The sequence below is a fragment of the Mya arenaria genome, chromosome 16 (genome assembly GCF_026914265.1).
Source record: "Mya arenaria isolate MELC-2E11 chromosome 16, ASM2691426v1".
Lineage (NCBI taxonomy): Eukaryota > Metazoa > Mollusca > Bivalvia > Myida > Myidae > Mya > Mya arenaria.
In genome coordinates, this window is record NC_069137.1 from 50,059,839 (window position 1) to 50,077,729 (window position 17,891).

General features: G+C 32.6%; 1 protein-coding gene across 7 annotated transcripts in view; it reads left to right on the plus strand.

Annotated features, from left to right (window-relative positions):
* The window catches only part of LOC128221373 (phosphatidylinositol 4-phosphate 5-kinase type-1 alpha-like), a 54,167-nt gene extending 38,021 nt beyond the window's left edge, over positions 1–16,146 (plus strand). For 5 of the 7 annotated variants that reach the window (XM_052929979.1, XM_052929975.1, XM_052929980.1 and 2 more), the window contains 6 exons: positions 2,412–2,510; positions 3,242–3,371; positions 3,970–4,160; positions 4,622–4,759; positions 6,729–7,207; positions 12,960–16,146. In XM_052929979.1, coding sequence (XP_052785939.1) covers positions 2,412–2,510; positions 3,242–3,371; positions 3,970–4,160; positions 4,622–4,759; positions 6,729–7,207; positions 12,960–12,971 — 1,049 coding nt within the window. In that variant the 3' untranslated portion in view covers positions 12,972–16,146. Of the gene's footprint in view, positions 1–2,411; positions 2,511–3,241; positions 3,372–3,969; positions 4,161–4,621; positions 4,760–6,728; positions 7,208–10,357; positions 10,394–12,959 lie in introns of all 7 variants that reach the window. The other 2 variants (XM_052929976.1, XM_052929982.1) reach the window with 2 other exon arrangements.
* The last annotated feature ends 1,745 nt before the right edge of the window (positions 16,147–17,891 follow it).

Consider the following 17,891-nt stretch of genomic DNA (forward strand, 5'->3'; position numbering starts at 1 on the left):
CTTAATTTCGAAGCGTATTCTAGGCACCTTTGTTTAAAGGGTATTTTAAGCACATTATTTTTAAGGGCTATTTTTGAGCACCTTATTTGTTGGAGGTATTCTGAGCACTTAAGTTGAAAAATGTATTTTAAGCACCTTAATTTTAATGGGTATTCTAATCATCTTAATTTTTAAAAACGAGAGTCCTTATTCTGTGATATTAACTGTTGCATGATATTATTGTTCTTTTTGTACCTTTGCGAATTTAAAATGTTTTATGTATTTTCCTTAGGTTATTCGTTAAATTGCTCTGCTTATATGATAATTTGGAAATACATAATTATTTGTATTTTAGATAAAAAAAGCATTAACTTGAATATTTTAAGATTGAACACAGTTTGTTGGATGCAAACACCGTGCTTTTAACGCCCTGTAAATAAAAAAAATGGAATGGAATGTTCACATTCCAGTGGCTGCATCCATTTGTGAAGCTTGTTTGAGCATTTGTCAGACCGCTTACAACTTGACCCTTGTTCATTGCAAAAAGATGCTCAGTTTTATATATAAATAACCAAATTTATTTATACTATTTTTATTGGCTTAACAGGTCAAGGTTTGTATCCATCATCTTTTCTTGGTATTTAAGCCTGATCTAAATACAAAAATACTCAAAAAGATGTTGCATTTTGGTTGTCATGGTCACATGACCACTTTGTGTATTCCAGCTCTATACCCAATGTAACATACTCTAATGTTGTTTTTATATTGGGCCCTCATTTATTATGAACACTTAAAAACATTCATAACATATTAACAACCAAATTGTTTCTGTTCCGGTGTTTGTTTTGTTTCAAGAAATAAAATTGCTTCAAGCATTTTAACATTTTTTTGTCAAACGTTTGAATTATGTTTTTTTGTAAGTTTCTTTGCACAAGTGACTGGGACTGTTATGCATGCAAATTGTTTTAAATAAAAAAACAATGAGATACAGTGCTTTTCTGACTTTAAAGCATTAACTTGTATGCCATTGTAAATTGTTTCTTGTCTTGGCTGTTCGGCTTCTCCAGATAGTCAGCTAAGATGTTTTGTTTATATTTTGTTGGAATGGAACAATGATGTGTTTGTTTTGGACATGACATGTACGTTTTCCTTGAGCATGGCATTTTGTATTATATAGCTGCTGTTATTTCAAAATTATGATCCTTGGTCCTTTTCAGTTTTGTATTATTCCTGCATATTCCATATTGTTCTTGTAAATACAAATTTTGTAAAATGTCTGTCAATTATTGAATGTGTCATGTTCTTATTGTTAGTTAAATTTTGTGTTGATAAACTCTTAGGGTATTTTTAAACTTCTGGGCCCATATTTAATGTAGTTCTTATACTTATCCTTAGACATGCCTCAGTGATTTCATGCATGTTTTTGGAATAAATTTTACAGTCCTAATTAAAAATATCTTCCTGCTCTTAAAATAAGTTAATTTCAGTTTGTATTGGATATATATGGCCCCAGAATCAAAATGAATGCTTTTCTTCATCTAAAGAATGATCTTTCACCCTCTCTATTCATAACATTGAAATAATAAGTCTTAAAAGTAGTTGCCAATAAGTCCTTGAAGCTGCACTCTCACAGATTTTCCGTTTTTATGTTTTGTCTTGGAATGAGCAACTGTTTGCGTAAATATCTGCAAACTTCTGCTCACAAATGATCAGATCGCTGATTTTCATTTTTCCGTTCCAAAATTAATGTTTTATGTCTAAAACCGTTACTAACGGTTTATGAAAAATGCATAAAACATCAATTGAATTGAACGTAAATATAAAGATCTGCATCTGATGCTTTGTCAGCAGTCTTTTATGACTGGTTTACATGCATTTTCGCATAAATTGGCTCGTTCTAAGACAAAAAATAAAAAAAAGTCGTCAAAACATTCAATCTGTGAGAGTGTTTCAAAACACTTTGTATTATATTTAGTTATTGCAGGTGCCTATTTCAATTAAGATTTTAGTCATCAAGTGAAGTTATCATAGTGTCATATTTTCATTATTTGGCAATATTTCACCCTGAACTGAATAATAACCAATTATTAGGATGAAAATACATTAGAGGGAAACAAAAATTGATGTGGTAAATCTGTGGTGAAACAACAGATTTAAGATTTTTTGAAGTTATGACTAAAATACTTTATTGATACGGGCCCCATAACATTTCTACATGAACAGAATTGGTAAATAAGATAAAGTTTCATCAGATATTTCTTTATCATACTTGCGCTTATTATGTGTTTTAAAGATTATGTGATAAAGCTTACTAGCATTTCACATACGAAGAACATAAAAAGCTGCTAACTGGTTCTTTAGTCTATAGTTTCATTATTTAAGAGCCCTTTGAACTTCAATAATATAACATGGTCAGTATTGTAATCTTTCAGCATTGAAACATTCCCCATCCAAACGTAAACCTGGTGACAGAGGTCCAAGAACTCAAAGCATGAACGATGCTGACACTTCAAAGGATTCCCATGTCACAGGTTTGTTCTATTTATTTGTGTGTGTGTGTGTGTGTGCGTGTGTGCGTGTGTGTGTTTATTTTCAGAGTAAAGGTATTATCATAACCGTGGAGTTGGTTTGAACATGCTGAAATAGCATTCTGGTTATATCATGAATACTATTAAAGATGTAAACTTCTACTTTATGTTTTGAAATATTCCCATAAATCTGGGTAAATGATTTTTTTTATCACATGCATGAGACTGAAAAAATGTTGTTTGAGCATTAGCCAGACCAAATGTTTGTCTGTTAAAGTTGAAAAGAAAATTATTTTGCGCTCCAAAAGAGTTTCGGCAATATTTTTTTTTATCTATATCCTGAAATATGCTTTTTTAGCCTTATCCAACCTTGAAGTCTTAAAATTTACATAATTTTACCTATGAATCTTCATTTTATACAAAATTGTATGAAACTTGCTGCTAAAGTTATATAATGCTCACCAACTTGTTTTATATCTTTTGTATTATTTGGCAACTCGGGTAAGATATTATATTTTTAAATCAATTTGTGCAGTCAATGTCATATTCCTTTTTATGGAAATTCTTAAGATATTGAAACTAAATCATTGTTGAAAGCGATGTTATCTTTACTTTTTTAACAATCAAATAAGCTTATATACTGGGTCAACATTATACTGTTCTCAAACTTGTGCTCTTTTACTATATCAGTCGAGGGATATCATGAAAGTGTGAATAATTTGATGTCTTTGCAGGAACCATGGGAGCTAGGCCAGACATACTTATGGGAAGTTCTACGCCTCCTCCTCCGTTTTCAGAGGCTGTTGCAGGAGCAAGGCCTAGAACACACACCTCCCCGATTCGTGCGGACATTGAAATGTCCAGGTAGGTTTTCATTTTAGTTATAGGGTTTGTGTGTTAATAAAGGTCGTTAGGCTTAGAGCACATGACTATCCAGATGCCAACACTTTCTGAAATTGACATTTCAAGGTAAGCGTTAAGTTAGATTTTATTTTGATACATTTGATACATACTATTTTGCCTACTGTTAGTTCACTGAGACCTACTATAGTCCATGCCATTCAGCTGCCAACACATAGTTTAATATAAGATGTAAGAATAGGTTGCTTTACCTTTTGCCTGTCAACAGGAATTATTTTTATTTAAAGAGGGTTGTCCGTGTTGATTTCATTTATTATAACATAATGTACATATTTTTTTCAGATTATTAATTTTGGTTGAGTTTGGTTTATTTTTAAGCCCTCAACTTTCTCATTGCTACATAAAGAGACACAGAGCAGATTTAAACTGTTTACTCTACATACCCTGAATATTTTGTACACCAACCAAAATTTTAGAATGTTAGTAAGGAAATCATACGTTAAAATCAACAATTTTAAGAGATTTCAGTAAAGAACATTGGACTTGAATTGGTCAACTTAACTTAATCATTTTGTGAATTTGTTATATATTTTTTCTTCAGGTCAGATAGAACAGACCAAAATGTGTTTCGAACAATTCCTCAACAGGAGACACATATACAGACAATGAGCAATATAAAAGTTCGGCATTCCCCCATCAGTGTATCAGACTCCACACCAACTTACACCGAATTTACTGAAGGGACACCAAGCTATACCCCATCTAGTCCAAGCTGTTCTAGCGATGTGCTTGGTAGGTGGTTTGATGGACAAGTTGCCTTGTATTCTAAATGAAGATAGATTTGGGTGAACATCCCAGGGCTTTTTCTGCCCATTTTGGGAAAAAGACCCTAGACATTTTGGGAAAATGCCAAAATTTGTAAATTTTACAGTTAAAAAACCCCGTCTAGTCTCCTGCGATTAGGAAATGATTTAATATTAGTTTATTTTTTATTGGGATTTTTTTCTGAAGGTTGGGAAAAATATCTTATATTTTGCTTTGGGAATGGGTCCGATAGTCGGACCCGTGGGTACTATAGAAAAAGCCCTGCATCCTGAGGTCCTTCTCCACATCTAAATACTATTTCCATTAGCAATCCTTTTTTAAAACCTTTATTGTTATTTTGGGAAATAAATACATTTGTTTCCATTTCACGACTTTACATTGCAAATTACTCTTATCAAATCAATGACATGTATTATCCCACCTTTCAGACACCAATATCCCTAACCTCCCCATAGACTCTGCGACTCCCTCAGCCTCCCCTTCTGTAACCAGTTCCCCATCCAAAATGGCTGCAAGCAGTTGGACCGATGCTTCCTTCTATAGCACTGTGTCCAACTTTGACAGCGGTAAAATAAGTGTTGTTGTCATGTGATCTTTGGTGAAGAACCTGTGTAGAGTAGTCTTTGTAATCAAATCCTCATCGTAAATGGCTGCCAGGAGTGGGACTGAAGCCTCCTTATATAGCACCATGTCCATCTTTGACAGAAGTTATATAAGTTGTGTTTAACTTGTATACTATAAATGCCTGCAAACATCGGGATGTTGTTGTCCTATGATGATATGTCCCATGGAAATAAGTAATAACTTAGTGCAAGTATAGCGTTCAACAACAACAAAAAACAACTGTTACAATATTGTGTTGATTAGGTATAGTGATGTTCTGATGATCGATTATAATCGAAAATCGATTTGTTGGGCCTGAAATCGGCGACAATCGATAGTATTTAGTTATAATCGATTATCGAAAAAAAAATGAAAAAAAATTAGTAAGTGTTCAGATGTTATCTTTAACAAAATGGCTGATGAAAGCCACAATGAGCAAGAAAATGAACTATTTTTTATACAACAACACTTAATAACTTCAATCATAGACATAAGGTATATGCATATAATAATTAAGAGTTTAATACTGTACATGAATAAAACTGCAACTCAGGTACTATCTAGTATTTTAAAAACCGATTGTACTATCGATAATCGGTTACTTGAGTGGAACCGATCATCGATAGTAAAATTGCAACCGATTCCCAACACTACAATATTGTGTTGATTAGGTATCAAACTGATAAACTACATGTACACAGTGATTAGGTATCAAACTGATAAACTACATGTACACAGTGATTAGGTATCAAACTGATAAACTACATGTACATAGTGATTTGGTATCAAACTGATAAACTACATGTACACAGTGATTAGGTATCAAACTGATAAACTACATGTACACAGTGATTAGGTATCAAACTGATAAACTACATGTACATAGTGATTAGGTATCAAACTGATAAACTACATGTACACAGTGATTAGGTATCAAACTGATAAACTACATGTACATAGTGATTAGGTATCAAACTGATAAACTACATGTACACAGTGATTAGGTATCAAACTGATAAACTACATGTACACAGTGATTAGGTATCAAACTGATAAACTACATGTACATAGTGATTAGGTATCAAACTGATAAACTACATGTACACAGTGATTAGGTATTAAACTGATAAACTACATGTATATAGTGATTGGTATCAAACTGATAAACTACATGTACATAGTTATTAGGTATCAAACTGATAAACTACATGTACATAGTTGAACACTGAATTATTCAATTGCAGCTTGTGTACTGCGTGAAACTATTTGACCAGTCAGCTATTTAAAAAAAAGATATATATATTTCTAAGGCATTTTTTATATATATATATAAATTGTCATCCACTGCAGCATCTAACAAGTATCACAAGATGCCAGGTCGCATGATGACTGAGTAACCTGACTAAACTATAAATTAAATTTAAGATAAAATAAAATGTTCAATGATGTGACTGAGTAAATAATTTTAAATTTAACATTTTTTATCAAAGCTGACAGACAAACGAATCAACTTTGAATAGTCAGTGTATTTATTTGCAGCAACATTATGTGTGACAATCATCAAACTTGATTTGGAATGAACCTAATTTGGCTTAAATTTCTGGAAAGCAGTTATACAAGACTGCTGACTAAAGATCAAATCACAGTTTTTCATATTTACTTTCGAACAGTTGTTATTTAATGGTTGAACGCGTTACTAATGCTTTACGAAAAAATGAATTTTTCGCCAGTTTCCCAACGAATTAAGATATGCTCTAGTATTGTGAGTTATATTTTATGATTGCTTTAAAGGCATTTATACCCAAATCATTTGATTCTGTGACGATAAAAATATAAAAAGATGTCAAAAATGCTAATCTGTGAGAGTGCAACTTAAAAACAATTTTAGAAAAAAATGACTGGAATAAATTTTATTTTCTGTTATACTTTCAGGTCAGTCGTCAAGGTCTGACGAGAGGGTAATTACTCCGTCTGATGTAACCACAACCATGGACAGCAGTAGTGACACCATTACTGTCGAAAATAGCGAACAAAAGATAAAAACCACTATAGAAATAAAGCCACCCACACAACATCGTGGATCAAACATCGTCAGCAATAGTTTTGAACAAATTGAAACAGACTCAGAAGTGACGCATAGGTATTCGGACACTTCGTACGGGTCATCCTCTGTTGTTACCAGTGCAGATGGAGATTATTCAGCATCTGTTGAAGGGTCAGACTTGACTGAAAAAGGCGGGAAAAGTGAAGATCAGACTGACAGTGGGAAAAAAGTAAACAAACGTGAATTGCTAGCTGATGATGGGGAAAATATAGGAAATGTTAATAAAGGTGATATTAGGAGAGGATCGAAGAAGACAGAAACAGGAAGTCAGAATTATGATGAAGCTGAAAACGAGGTTGAAGAATCCGTGAGTATATTTTAATTTGTGATTCGGTGCTTTTGAAGTTTGATAGTAGCTGTTGACTTTCTTTCTAGTTTGTATGTTTTTCTAAGTAAAAAAATGTTTAATGTGTTGTCATAACATTGGCGTCCTTTCATTTATCGTGTCAATTTGCAAAACCTTGGCTTCATCTATTGACTGATTGAAACAACCTAGCGTTTGCTTTGCAGTACCTTTGTTTCTGTTTTTTTTATACCTTCAAACATATTTCAATATTTGTTGCTTTTTCTTACTTTCTTTATGCAAAATTGTAGGTAACCGTATACACTTATGCTTAGTTCTTTGGCAGTGTAATCAGGAGAATATTTATCTACTACTTATAATTTTATACATAAAACAAAATATGACAAATTATCAAAATCCATTGACAAAAATACCGCCAAAATTGTTTAGAACTTTGGATTTCAAAAAATGGAAACTTACTTAAAACAGATTCATTCACAAATTGTTCTTTGTTGTAATGTTATAAATGCTTTTATCAAGACTAAATATGACTTTCTATGGTAATGGGTAGAATTGGTTTTTATGTCAATAAAATGGGGGCAGTTGCAGGATTATGGTTATAAAATGGTTAAGAGTTAGATAAGTGACTAGTGTTTTAGCCGGAGGGATTTAGAAGGGTGTTGCACCCTGCCCTTTTTGGAAGCACAGCTCTTTCATGTGATTATAGAAACATACAACTCTATATATGTGTGGCAGTTAAAACCAGAAACTTCTTCAATTAAACACAATAGTTTACAAACAAACTTTTATCATGTAAATTTTCACAGCCTGATACAACATGCCCTTTTACCCAGAGCACCTTGTCCCTTTTTGCAGCACCCTGCCCATTTAAAGGTACTCGTTTTTGTAAAATGCACTTGTTTGTATGGCGAAAATAATGTGTAACAAATCACTTAAGAGTGTTCAAACAAAGATGCTAAATGCTGGAACCCTTAAGCAAATGTTGATTTTTGCTCAAATATTGTCTTTGAAGACCACAGTTTTCATTCTCGTTAACAACCCTTAGGCTAGTGATTAATTTATTACCTGCCACATGTTGTTATCAATATATTGTAAATATGTCTAAACCTATTAAACCTTTTCTTGACTGAATTGGTGTAGGTTCGCAACCCACTAAAAACCAAAATACCTTTTTATTCTGTTATTTTATTTTTTCTGCAATTTCGTTATTATAGAGGAAAGTAATGATAAATTAAGTGTTATAACGTGCGTTATGGGAAAACTATTTTTTTTGGTCAAAAACATCAGCGAGTACCATTAAAAAGTCTGGCTTAAACGCTAAGTGAACTATGTTTATTATTGGTTTGATGTGGTATTTTAATGGCTTTGTTTAATGTGTGCAGTGCTTTACATTTAAGTTAGTAGAACTTACTTGTAGCTAAAAATTGGTTGCATATAGTTGCACTGTTTTGAGGGGATATGTGTTTAAATTAAAACAAAGGCTTTGACGGGCATTAGATTTCATCTTGTGATTTTTGAAAACCTAAAAGTAGGCATTTTCTGTTATAATGTTTTTACAATTTATATCAATACACATTCTCAACCAAAATGAGAATGCATAGTTTCAATGAGATAATTGTACTGGAAACACTATCAATGTAGAAGTGTGAAATGTATTACCCCATTGCTAAATGTTTAAGTTTAAGTGTAATTGAAAGGGTTTAAGGCCTGATCCTCTTGTTAAATTAAAGGCTGGTAAAATTTTGCCGCAATTTCTCAAAGGTCTTACGAATAACAGGTTTACATAGCTTATTTCATTATGCCCGAATTCTTAATTGATGTTAATTTTAATTAATAAAAATAATTACTCGTGATCATTATTAAGACAAATTTTAAAAAACTCAGAAAATGTGAAAAATTCACATAACCAAAAACGTGAAAATTTCACATAAAGGACACATCTTATAAACGATCGTATCAAACAATCCATTTTTCGAATGAATATTTCTGAGTTATTATTATATATTTTGAAACTACGAGCTTAAATGGCCAGTTAATGCAAATTTTATTGGATTTTGCAAGTAAACTTTTAATTTGATTTAAGACAAACAAATAATATTATTGAATTGAAATTCTGGATCTTAGGTTATTTTGTCGAACGATTGTTAATACAATGACTCCAAATACGAAAAAAAAATAGTGAGCTTTGTTTAATCATGTTCAAGATTATTTCTATGCTTAACAAATATTAATATACATGTACCATCATGACACAACTATATATAATATATTAAAGGAAGATATTAACAAAAAAAAATCAATAGGAAAAAGCCTCTCCACGAAGTTTACAAACAACCTTCGTAGTATATATCAATTCATAGATATGTTTCTTAAATAACATTATGCATACGTCATTCTTGGTTGAAATTTTCAACCATAACTTTTTGTTACTTTAAACTGAGACATACTTGTATCTAATTGTAGTTTTGTATATTGTGAATAGGAAATTAACTTAATTCGTCTATATTATCTGTTTTAGCCTACACTTACGTGTCCATTTAGTTGATTAACTAAAATAGTCCACAGATCTAGCTACGTAAGGCCTGAAATAGAAAAAATATATCTGTTTTCTGTAACACGCTGAATAAAATATAGGTCAGTAGGTAGTCTTTTTCTTCCCTTTTTTGGAACATTTCTGTTCACTTTATAAACACGGAATGTCTTTTGTAAGAGCATTCATGTTTTCTTTTCTTTTTTCTCAATGCTTTTTTTGCCAATCTTTAGTAATTTCAAAGTAACAGCTAGTAGTAAAATTTGTTGCCTTGTTTTCATATTTATTCCCGAAAAGAAACTGTTTGTTACTTAGCGACGAGTTTGGACAGCCTTCAATATCGTTAGCAGGACAGGCTAGAGATAACTGAATCTGACATTTTAAGTTTGGCAATAATAACTTTTCTGACGGCTGTTAAAAATTAAAGTCAGTATAGTTGCAGAAAACAGATATATTGCTTTAGGTCTAATAACGATCAAACCCCGGTCAGATAGTGTGTATTGTTTCTATGTCCAAGAATACTTCTAGATAAAAAACAATTTTAGAGTTGTAGACAAGTAAATATGTTTAGTTGTTTTTAGCTTGTCATTGTATGAACATGCATCCTTAATTTGATTTTACAGAATTAATTGAAAAGAAATGTCCAGCTTGAATTCATGGTTTGTGTGTTTAACCTTTTTTCTGTTTATGTTTGTTATATAATCATTAGCTTTAGCAAACAGTGTCCTCCATATTGTGCTAATAAGTTAACAAACAACTTGGCCCATTTAATATAGTATCACATGCTTTATGTGCTTGTGCAGACTTAATTCAGTTGTTGACAGCCAGGGCCATATTCACTGATGTCTTCAGTCTGAATTTGAGACTTGGGCACAGAAAATATAAATTTTAGATGTTTCTAAATGTCTTCAATATAATTAATTTAACAGAAGACGTATGGTTGACTAAAGATGTATGACCATTTTTGCTTATCAAGTCAAGTCGAAGTCAAATAACTTCTGGCATAGCAGCTTAACCACAGAATAGAATCTTGCTTTGCTGAGTCTAAGTCTCAATTCAGGTACATGATTTATATAGGCCCTATGCCCACGATTATGGGCAGTCTCCAGTCTCACTCTAGACTCTAGTCTTCAAAATGCGTGAAAATTCATCATGTTTAAATGGTGTTATTTTGTCAAAATTTTCCTGAAAAGATTATGATGTAATACTTTTATGAGTTATGTATATATTATTATTATTTTGCTGACCTCGAAAAGGAATATTGACTTTGCAAATTCTTTTTCTTTATTTTTTGGTTGTTCATTAAAAAGCTCAATTCGACTCTGCAGTAAATAAGACTTTTCTGATATGAAATTAAAAACTTTATTTATAAAATCCCTCACTTTGTTGATCTTGACCGGTTTTGACCACTCCAGACCGAAATATAGTATTAAAGAAAATGGCTAAAAAATCTGTCCAGTTTTTCTTCATTTTTTCTAAACTTTCTATCCAAAAAGGCTGTTTTTGGCAAATTTTATACACAAATCTATCTTGTGTGTCTTCAAACATTCCCCAAAACTACAATAAAAGTAAACATGATGAATAGACCAATTCTAATACCATAAGATGATCAATCGTGTTAAAAGACACAAGCCAAAGCAGAGACAATTGTGGGAGCTTTTTATATTGCCTGTTAAAGGATTTAAAAATGTTTTAACTACCCTGTTTTCCTATGTTAATGTTGTTTCATATGGAGGACATAGCTTTTGGTATGTGGTTGTGTTTTTGTTCTTTGTAATCTATTAGCCATGTTCTTATTTGTTTTAAGCTAAGTCTCCCCTAAGTATCTAAAATCAGTTTCAATGTTAGAACCCTTCAGTTAAGGATATTCTTTTTATTTAATGCTTTCATGCAGTTTTAGCAATAGAGCGCAATTTCACAAATCCATGAAAGACATCAGATCAACAAGGATGCCAATTTTCCTCTTTTCATGTGTTTTCCCACTTTGTTTTGGCCACACAACTTTAAAAATAAAAGTGTTGCCTTCAATCTGATCTTAATTTGTATATAGTGTGATGGTGATCTACTTATTTCGTACTGGTTTCCTCTTTTTTTTACAAATTTGTGTTGGCATCCCTGATCAATTAAGTCCGTTAAGATATGACACGGCATTTTATAAGCTTGTCTGTTTTTCAATTGAAACATGTGGAGGTAATGTCACAGCCTTGGTGTCATAAATGGCAGTGTTGTGCACAGACTTTAAACTTGGCCATCGATAAATAAAAAAAATACAATAAGTATACGCTACTATGCAACTTGTTGTCAATTCATGGTTTATTTGGATACCAATTTGATTGGGCATTGATTTGAAAATCGTACTATAAGTAATATATAGAGTAACATAAAGAACAACGAGGGGTCATACAATGATGTACATCCTATGTTTACGTGGCGTAACAACCATTTTGCGCTTAGAAGCCTTCTATATAGATTAAATAATTTTGATCAAAGGTCTAAATTCTTTCAAACATAGTGACTGTTCTCTAACTTTGAACCATCCCATAAATGTTCTTAATGTCCAATTTCTAACTCCTTGCATGCTATATGTTCTTTGTGAAAATCAGAGAAAGTTTATTAAAACGCATCATTCTTTACGCTTTTATAGTTTAAATCCTCGTAGTATACGAAAGCAAAGGTTATCCATTAAGAAATTGCTCTGTTATTTGTTTAAAAAGTTTGTTTCAAGAGCATCTTTAATGTTTTAAAGTTCAGATATTTTGCCATAGCAACTTAATTGTAACAGAAAAGCTATTTGCTTAAAAATCCCAAAATGAATATTGTTCATGTTTTACTGCTTTTAAAAATTATTTGCAGTTAAGTTGTTCGCAAAAGAAGTAATTTGCTTACAGGATAATTATATGTCAAGTTATTTGTTTAATATGCTGTATTAGATTATGCACAATAACCCTTTATACATATGCAGCTAAAATATACACTAGTGTAGGGTAAGGCTTCTTGGAAAAGAATGTATACAGGAAACAACGGTGAATTTCGAGATACTTTGAAAAAAATGGACATGATTTTACGTAATTATTTTATGTTTGCTTGATTTCGGTTCCAACAAACATTTTCATTTCATAATTAACATGAGCATATGTTGTTTAGCATTAATTTATAGAGACTAGTGTATGCCTCAAATAACATAATTTTCGAATTTGTAATCATCGTCTTTTCTATTTATTTCAGACATACTTATGAGGAGGTACTATACTCACTTTAAAGAATTCCATTGGCTGAGGGTGTATGCGAGAAGCATTTGGATTGGACAATGTGTATCTGAATTTTATTGGATGAGAGTTTAGAAGATATTTGCATTGCATAAGACATTACAGCCAACCATTGTGTAAACATGCATTTGAATTAATGAGGGATTAGTGTTTATTACCATTGGATAAAAAATAGCCAATCATCTCGTAACTGTATTTAATTGGGTGAGGATTTAGTGTACATTTCCATTGGATAAGACATTAACCAATCATTTGATGTATTAGAATATTACGAAACAATTGAAATCATGTAGTATGTCTTTAGTACAATCAGTTGACCTGATTCACTTGTGATTTTATATTTATTCAATTATTGTATTATGAAAAGATACCGGTAGTGTATATAAATGTCCCTAAATAATCACATTAATTGAACCATCATGGATAAAACTGAAAATGTTTTAATACATTGTTTATTTTAATTAAATGTATATTGCGTGGAACTGTACACAAGGAAAATGTATTTAAAGGCCATAATTAAGGAAGCTGTGTTGTGTTTTTTTATAACAAATCAAAGTAGTGCCATCAAGATTTATTAATTAGTTTCAACATTTGAGAAATCAGATTCATAGGAAATGTGAATGCACACTGCCACTGTCATTGTGATTGTTGACCTTTTCACTGTAGTCATATAGTGCTCCAGCTAGGCCTGCCTAAATATAGCGTGTAGAATGGGGGGTGGGGGGTGCTGCCCCCTTTCCGGGACTCGGCTGCCTTTTTACTATACACTGCCGAGGCCTTTAGGTGACGAAGCTTTGATGTGTATTTAATCGATTGCATATAACCTAGTTTCCTACAGTTTTGAACTATATTTGATATTTATTGTACATATTGTCATGTCAATTTTCAGAAATAAGTTTCAAAATAATAAGCAACATTATTTTGGCACTAAAGTAAAGATAACAGCTAAGGTATTCAGAACAACCTATTAGTATTGAAAGTTATTTATTACAACACAAACACACAAGGCATTTAACATTGACCCTTACAAGTGTCCCATGAAGGCTCATGCAATGCCCATCAGAAGTGCCCTTTCTAAGCTAGCACACTGCCATTTTGAAATCCTGGCTGGAGCACTGTGAGTCCTATTACAAAACTGAATGTTAAATGTCCACTTGTATAAATTTTGTGAAATTCTAAAGTTCAGACAGAGAATATTTGTTTTATATCACTGGGTGATCATTTTCTTTCTTCATTATCTTGAACTTGAGAGTTTTATTTTTCGTACCAATAATACAGTTCTATGTTTTTATTAAGAAATTGCACCCTAGCAAAACAAATTCTCTAGCATTATGCAAAGTGTTCAAATACATTCATTTTCAATACTGCCCAACAATCTCATTTAAATGGACAACAGAAACGAGCTGACATCCATTCCATCTTGTAGTTAAATATCATCTTGGTGTTCATACTTTGCTCTTTGTTAGCGATCAATATGTTCAACCAGCACGAGAAGGTTGTCAATGATATATACAAAAGGTTATCTATCCATAATAGACCCGAATTCTAATTGTGACATGTACATGTATCTGTTCTACTACAGGTCTTTAATGGTAATTCATCACCAATATATATGTGACAATACTTATTTTGCTTTAGTATATTTTGTGTAATATTTGCATTCTTAGGAGTTTTGGGGCTTTAATTAAAGGATTTTTTTTAATAATCACGATTGACTATTTTTTAAGGAGAAATCAATGTTAAGAAATGAATTTAGCTAATGCTTGTTCGCTTCAGAGCCTACATGAAATTAGGGCCAGTATCAAAAAGAATAAGTTGTACTGATAATACAGTCGAAACCCGCTGGTTCGACGCCAGGAACCGGCCAAAATACTTAGAGCCTCGCGAATATCTAGCCAAGCGGGAATGCTTCCTTATAGTAAAAGAATCGAATCTCTTCATCAAATTCGAGCCAACGAGGAAATCTAGCCAAGCGATATCGAGCCAACGGGTTTCGACTGTAATAATATTGGTACTATCTTGTGCAAAAGTTTGTTAGCAGTCATTGCTTTGTGACAAGCTTAGGAAAGTGTGCCACGGTTTGAATGTTTGTCCTATATGGAGCATAGATGTGTGTAACTCGCTATCGTATCGGAGGGTAAATACCAGACGGTATCAAACTGTATTCAAATATAAAAGGCCTATGTACCTGCATTTACCTGATGATATGTCGCCGTTGATTGGAATTAAATTGAAGATTAAACAATGTCTCTTTTACAATTGAATATACCATTGGCTTTAATACCACTAGCCATTTCATTAAGACCTTAATAGGAGTTTTATTTATAATATAATATGTATGTATCGATTTGTACTCTGTTTGAAAAATACATGAGAATTAATCCTAAGCAGCGATTTGTTCAAGGAAGAATTGAAAACTGAGCACTCTGAGTCCTAATGTTGAAATTCTCCTACAGATGTTGAAAAGCTGTCCTATTTATGTAGAAATATCTCCTATTATTTTTGAAAATCATTTCTATAATTGTTCATAATATCTCCAACAATTGTTGTAATCTCTCCTACTATTGTTAAAAATCATTTCTACAACTGTTGAAATTCTCATAGAACTGTAGAAAATCTCTCCTACATGTGTTGAAAGTATCTCCTACAACTGTTGAAATCCCCATAACTGTTAAATATCTTCTAAATATCTTCTAAAACTGTTGAAAATATCTCCTACAAGTGTTGAAAATAAATCTCTCCTACAACTGTTGAAACTCTCTCTTACACGTGTTGAAAATCTCTGAAACAACTGTTGAAAATCACTCCTACAAGTGTTGAAAATATCTCACATTAGTATTAAAAATCTCTCCTACAACTGATGAAAATCTCTGAAACAACTGTTTAAATTCTTCTATGACAATTTCACCTTCTATTATTGAAAATCTCTCCTAGGTCGAAACTGCTTCTTCATGCGTCTTGATGAAATGGAACCCAGACTTATTTATAATTCTGATATTATACACATAATTCTCTAATGATGATATATTGATTGGACTGACCAGTCTTGGAAGTCCTAAATTTGAATAAAAATTGTATATTACTGCCATAAACTGTCAATTTTCTGTGAAGATTGGATTCATCTGTAATAAATTAGTTGAAATGCTTGAGCAGTTTTTGATATTTCTTTATACCGATTCATTGTTTCGAGAAGCCATCTGTCATGTGTTCCCGTTCCGGATAAAAAATCCGACCCGAGGGCACCTGCGTTTCTAGGTAACGAGGCCATATTTTTTTCTAGCAAACCATAAATTACATCTTTTTTGTGAAGTAAATACATAAAAAGCACATTTTTGTACATTTCACAAAAAGCGGGTGCGATTTTGTTTACTGACGTCATGACGCGCTGTAATTTGTTTTCACTGCTTACGTCAACAAGTTCCTTCGACATCACGTCTTTTAAGGGTTATTTTGTTTCGTTTTTAGGGTATATTTTTGAAAAATTAATGTTAATGGAACTCATCTATTGAAATCTCATAATGATGATTACATAAAGTGTATAATAACAGAAATTGAAGGTATTACGTCGCAGCGCGTGACTCATCTGGCATGGGGGTGCTAGATGATGTTTTCCAGCACAGCTGAATTCACCGCAAATGCCTAACCGGTGAACTAGAAAAGGATTTCAAGCATGGCCAATATTTGGATCTACTCATCTGGGGTGGGAGAAATTTATTTCGCCTATTTTGAGTGTGTTTGCATGTTTAATTCATCTTCATATGTTTGTTTTAGGTTTCAATCCAAAAATAGTGTGTGTGAGTCGGATTCTTTTCCTCATTTTTTAGCTCGACTATTCGAAGAATAAGGAGAGCTATACTACTCACCCAAGCGTCGGCGTCACCCCTTGGTTAAGGTTTTGCGTGCAAACACACATAGGTTAATATCTCAGCAACTACTTGAGGTATTGCATTGAGACTTTATACAATGGTATTCAACCACCCAACCTAATTGAATAACCAAGTTAGATAACTGTTTTTTTTGCAAATAATGGCCCTTTATTATTACACTTAAAATTCTGGTTAAAATTTTGCATGTAACCACATTTATGTTAATATCTCCGCACATCATGTATTGCATTGAAATCTAATCTAACATGCATGTTTCGCCAAAACTTTTCAATCCTTACACTGAAAAGCGGCGGAATAGTCGAGCGCGCTGTCTCTGTGACAGCTCTTGTTTAATTGGCGTTTTATTCCTTGAGAGTTTTCTGTTTCCTAAAACCATAAAGTTAATGCTTAAACAACACCTATGCAATCTGTTTTAGCAGCAGAAGTATTATTAGCTGTAGTAGCAGTGGTAATAGTGGTAGTCATAATTATAGAGCTGGTTCGAGAAACGTTTGCACTCGTATGTTGAAGGGACATTATCAATACACGGCTTAACTGAGGTTAAAGTGCTATTTTAAACTAACATTTTTAGCTCTACTCGCCAAAGGCCAGAAGAGCTTATGTGATGGTAATGTGTACGTAGTATGTGCGTACGTGCATCCGTGCGTCTGTAAACAATTTCTTGTTAACGCGATACAGTCTTCAGTTTTGATTGTATCTCGATGAAACTTGTACAGTATTTAGATACCAATTAGGGCTTGGTTCCTATCGAAAACCAGCCATATCCGCCCATGAATGCCTAGAGTATGGGCCTTGAAAGTTTTAAAGAAATGCTTTCTATTTTAAGCCAGGTCTGCATGAGCGAATTCTATTTTTAGCCAAGTTTACATGTACATGTAAATTTATGTTTAGAATTAAGGGAGACAATTTGCAAGTCTAGGATTAAGAGAGACAATTTGCTTTTTGCTTCTGCAGTTGATTTTGTGAATTACTCTGCCTTGTTCTTGTTGAAAGCCCAAAGGCCA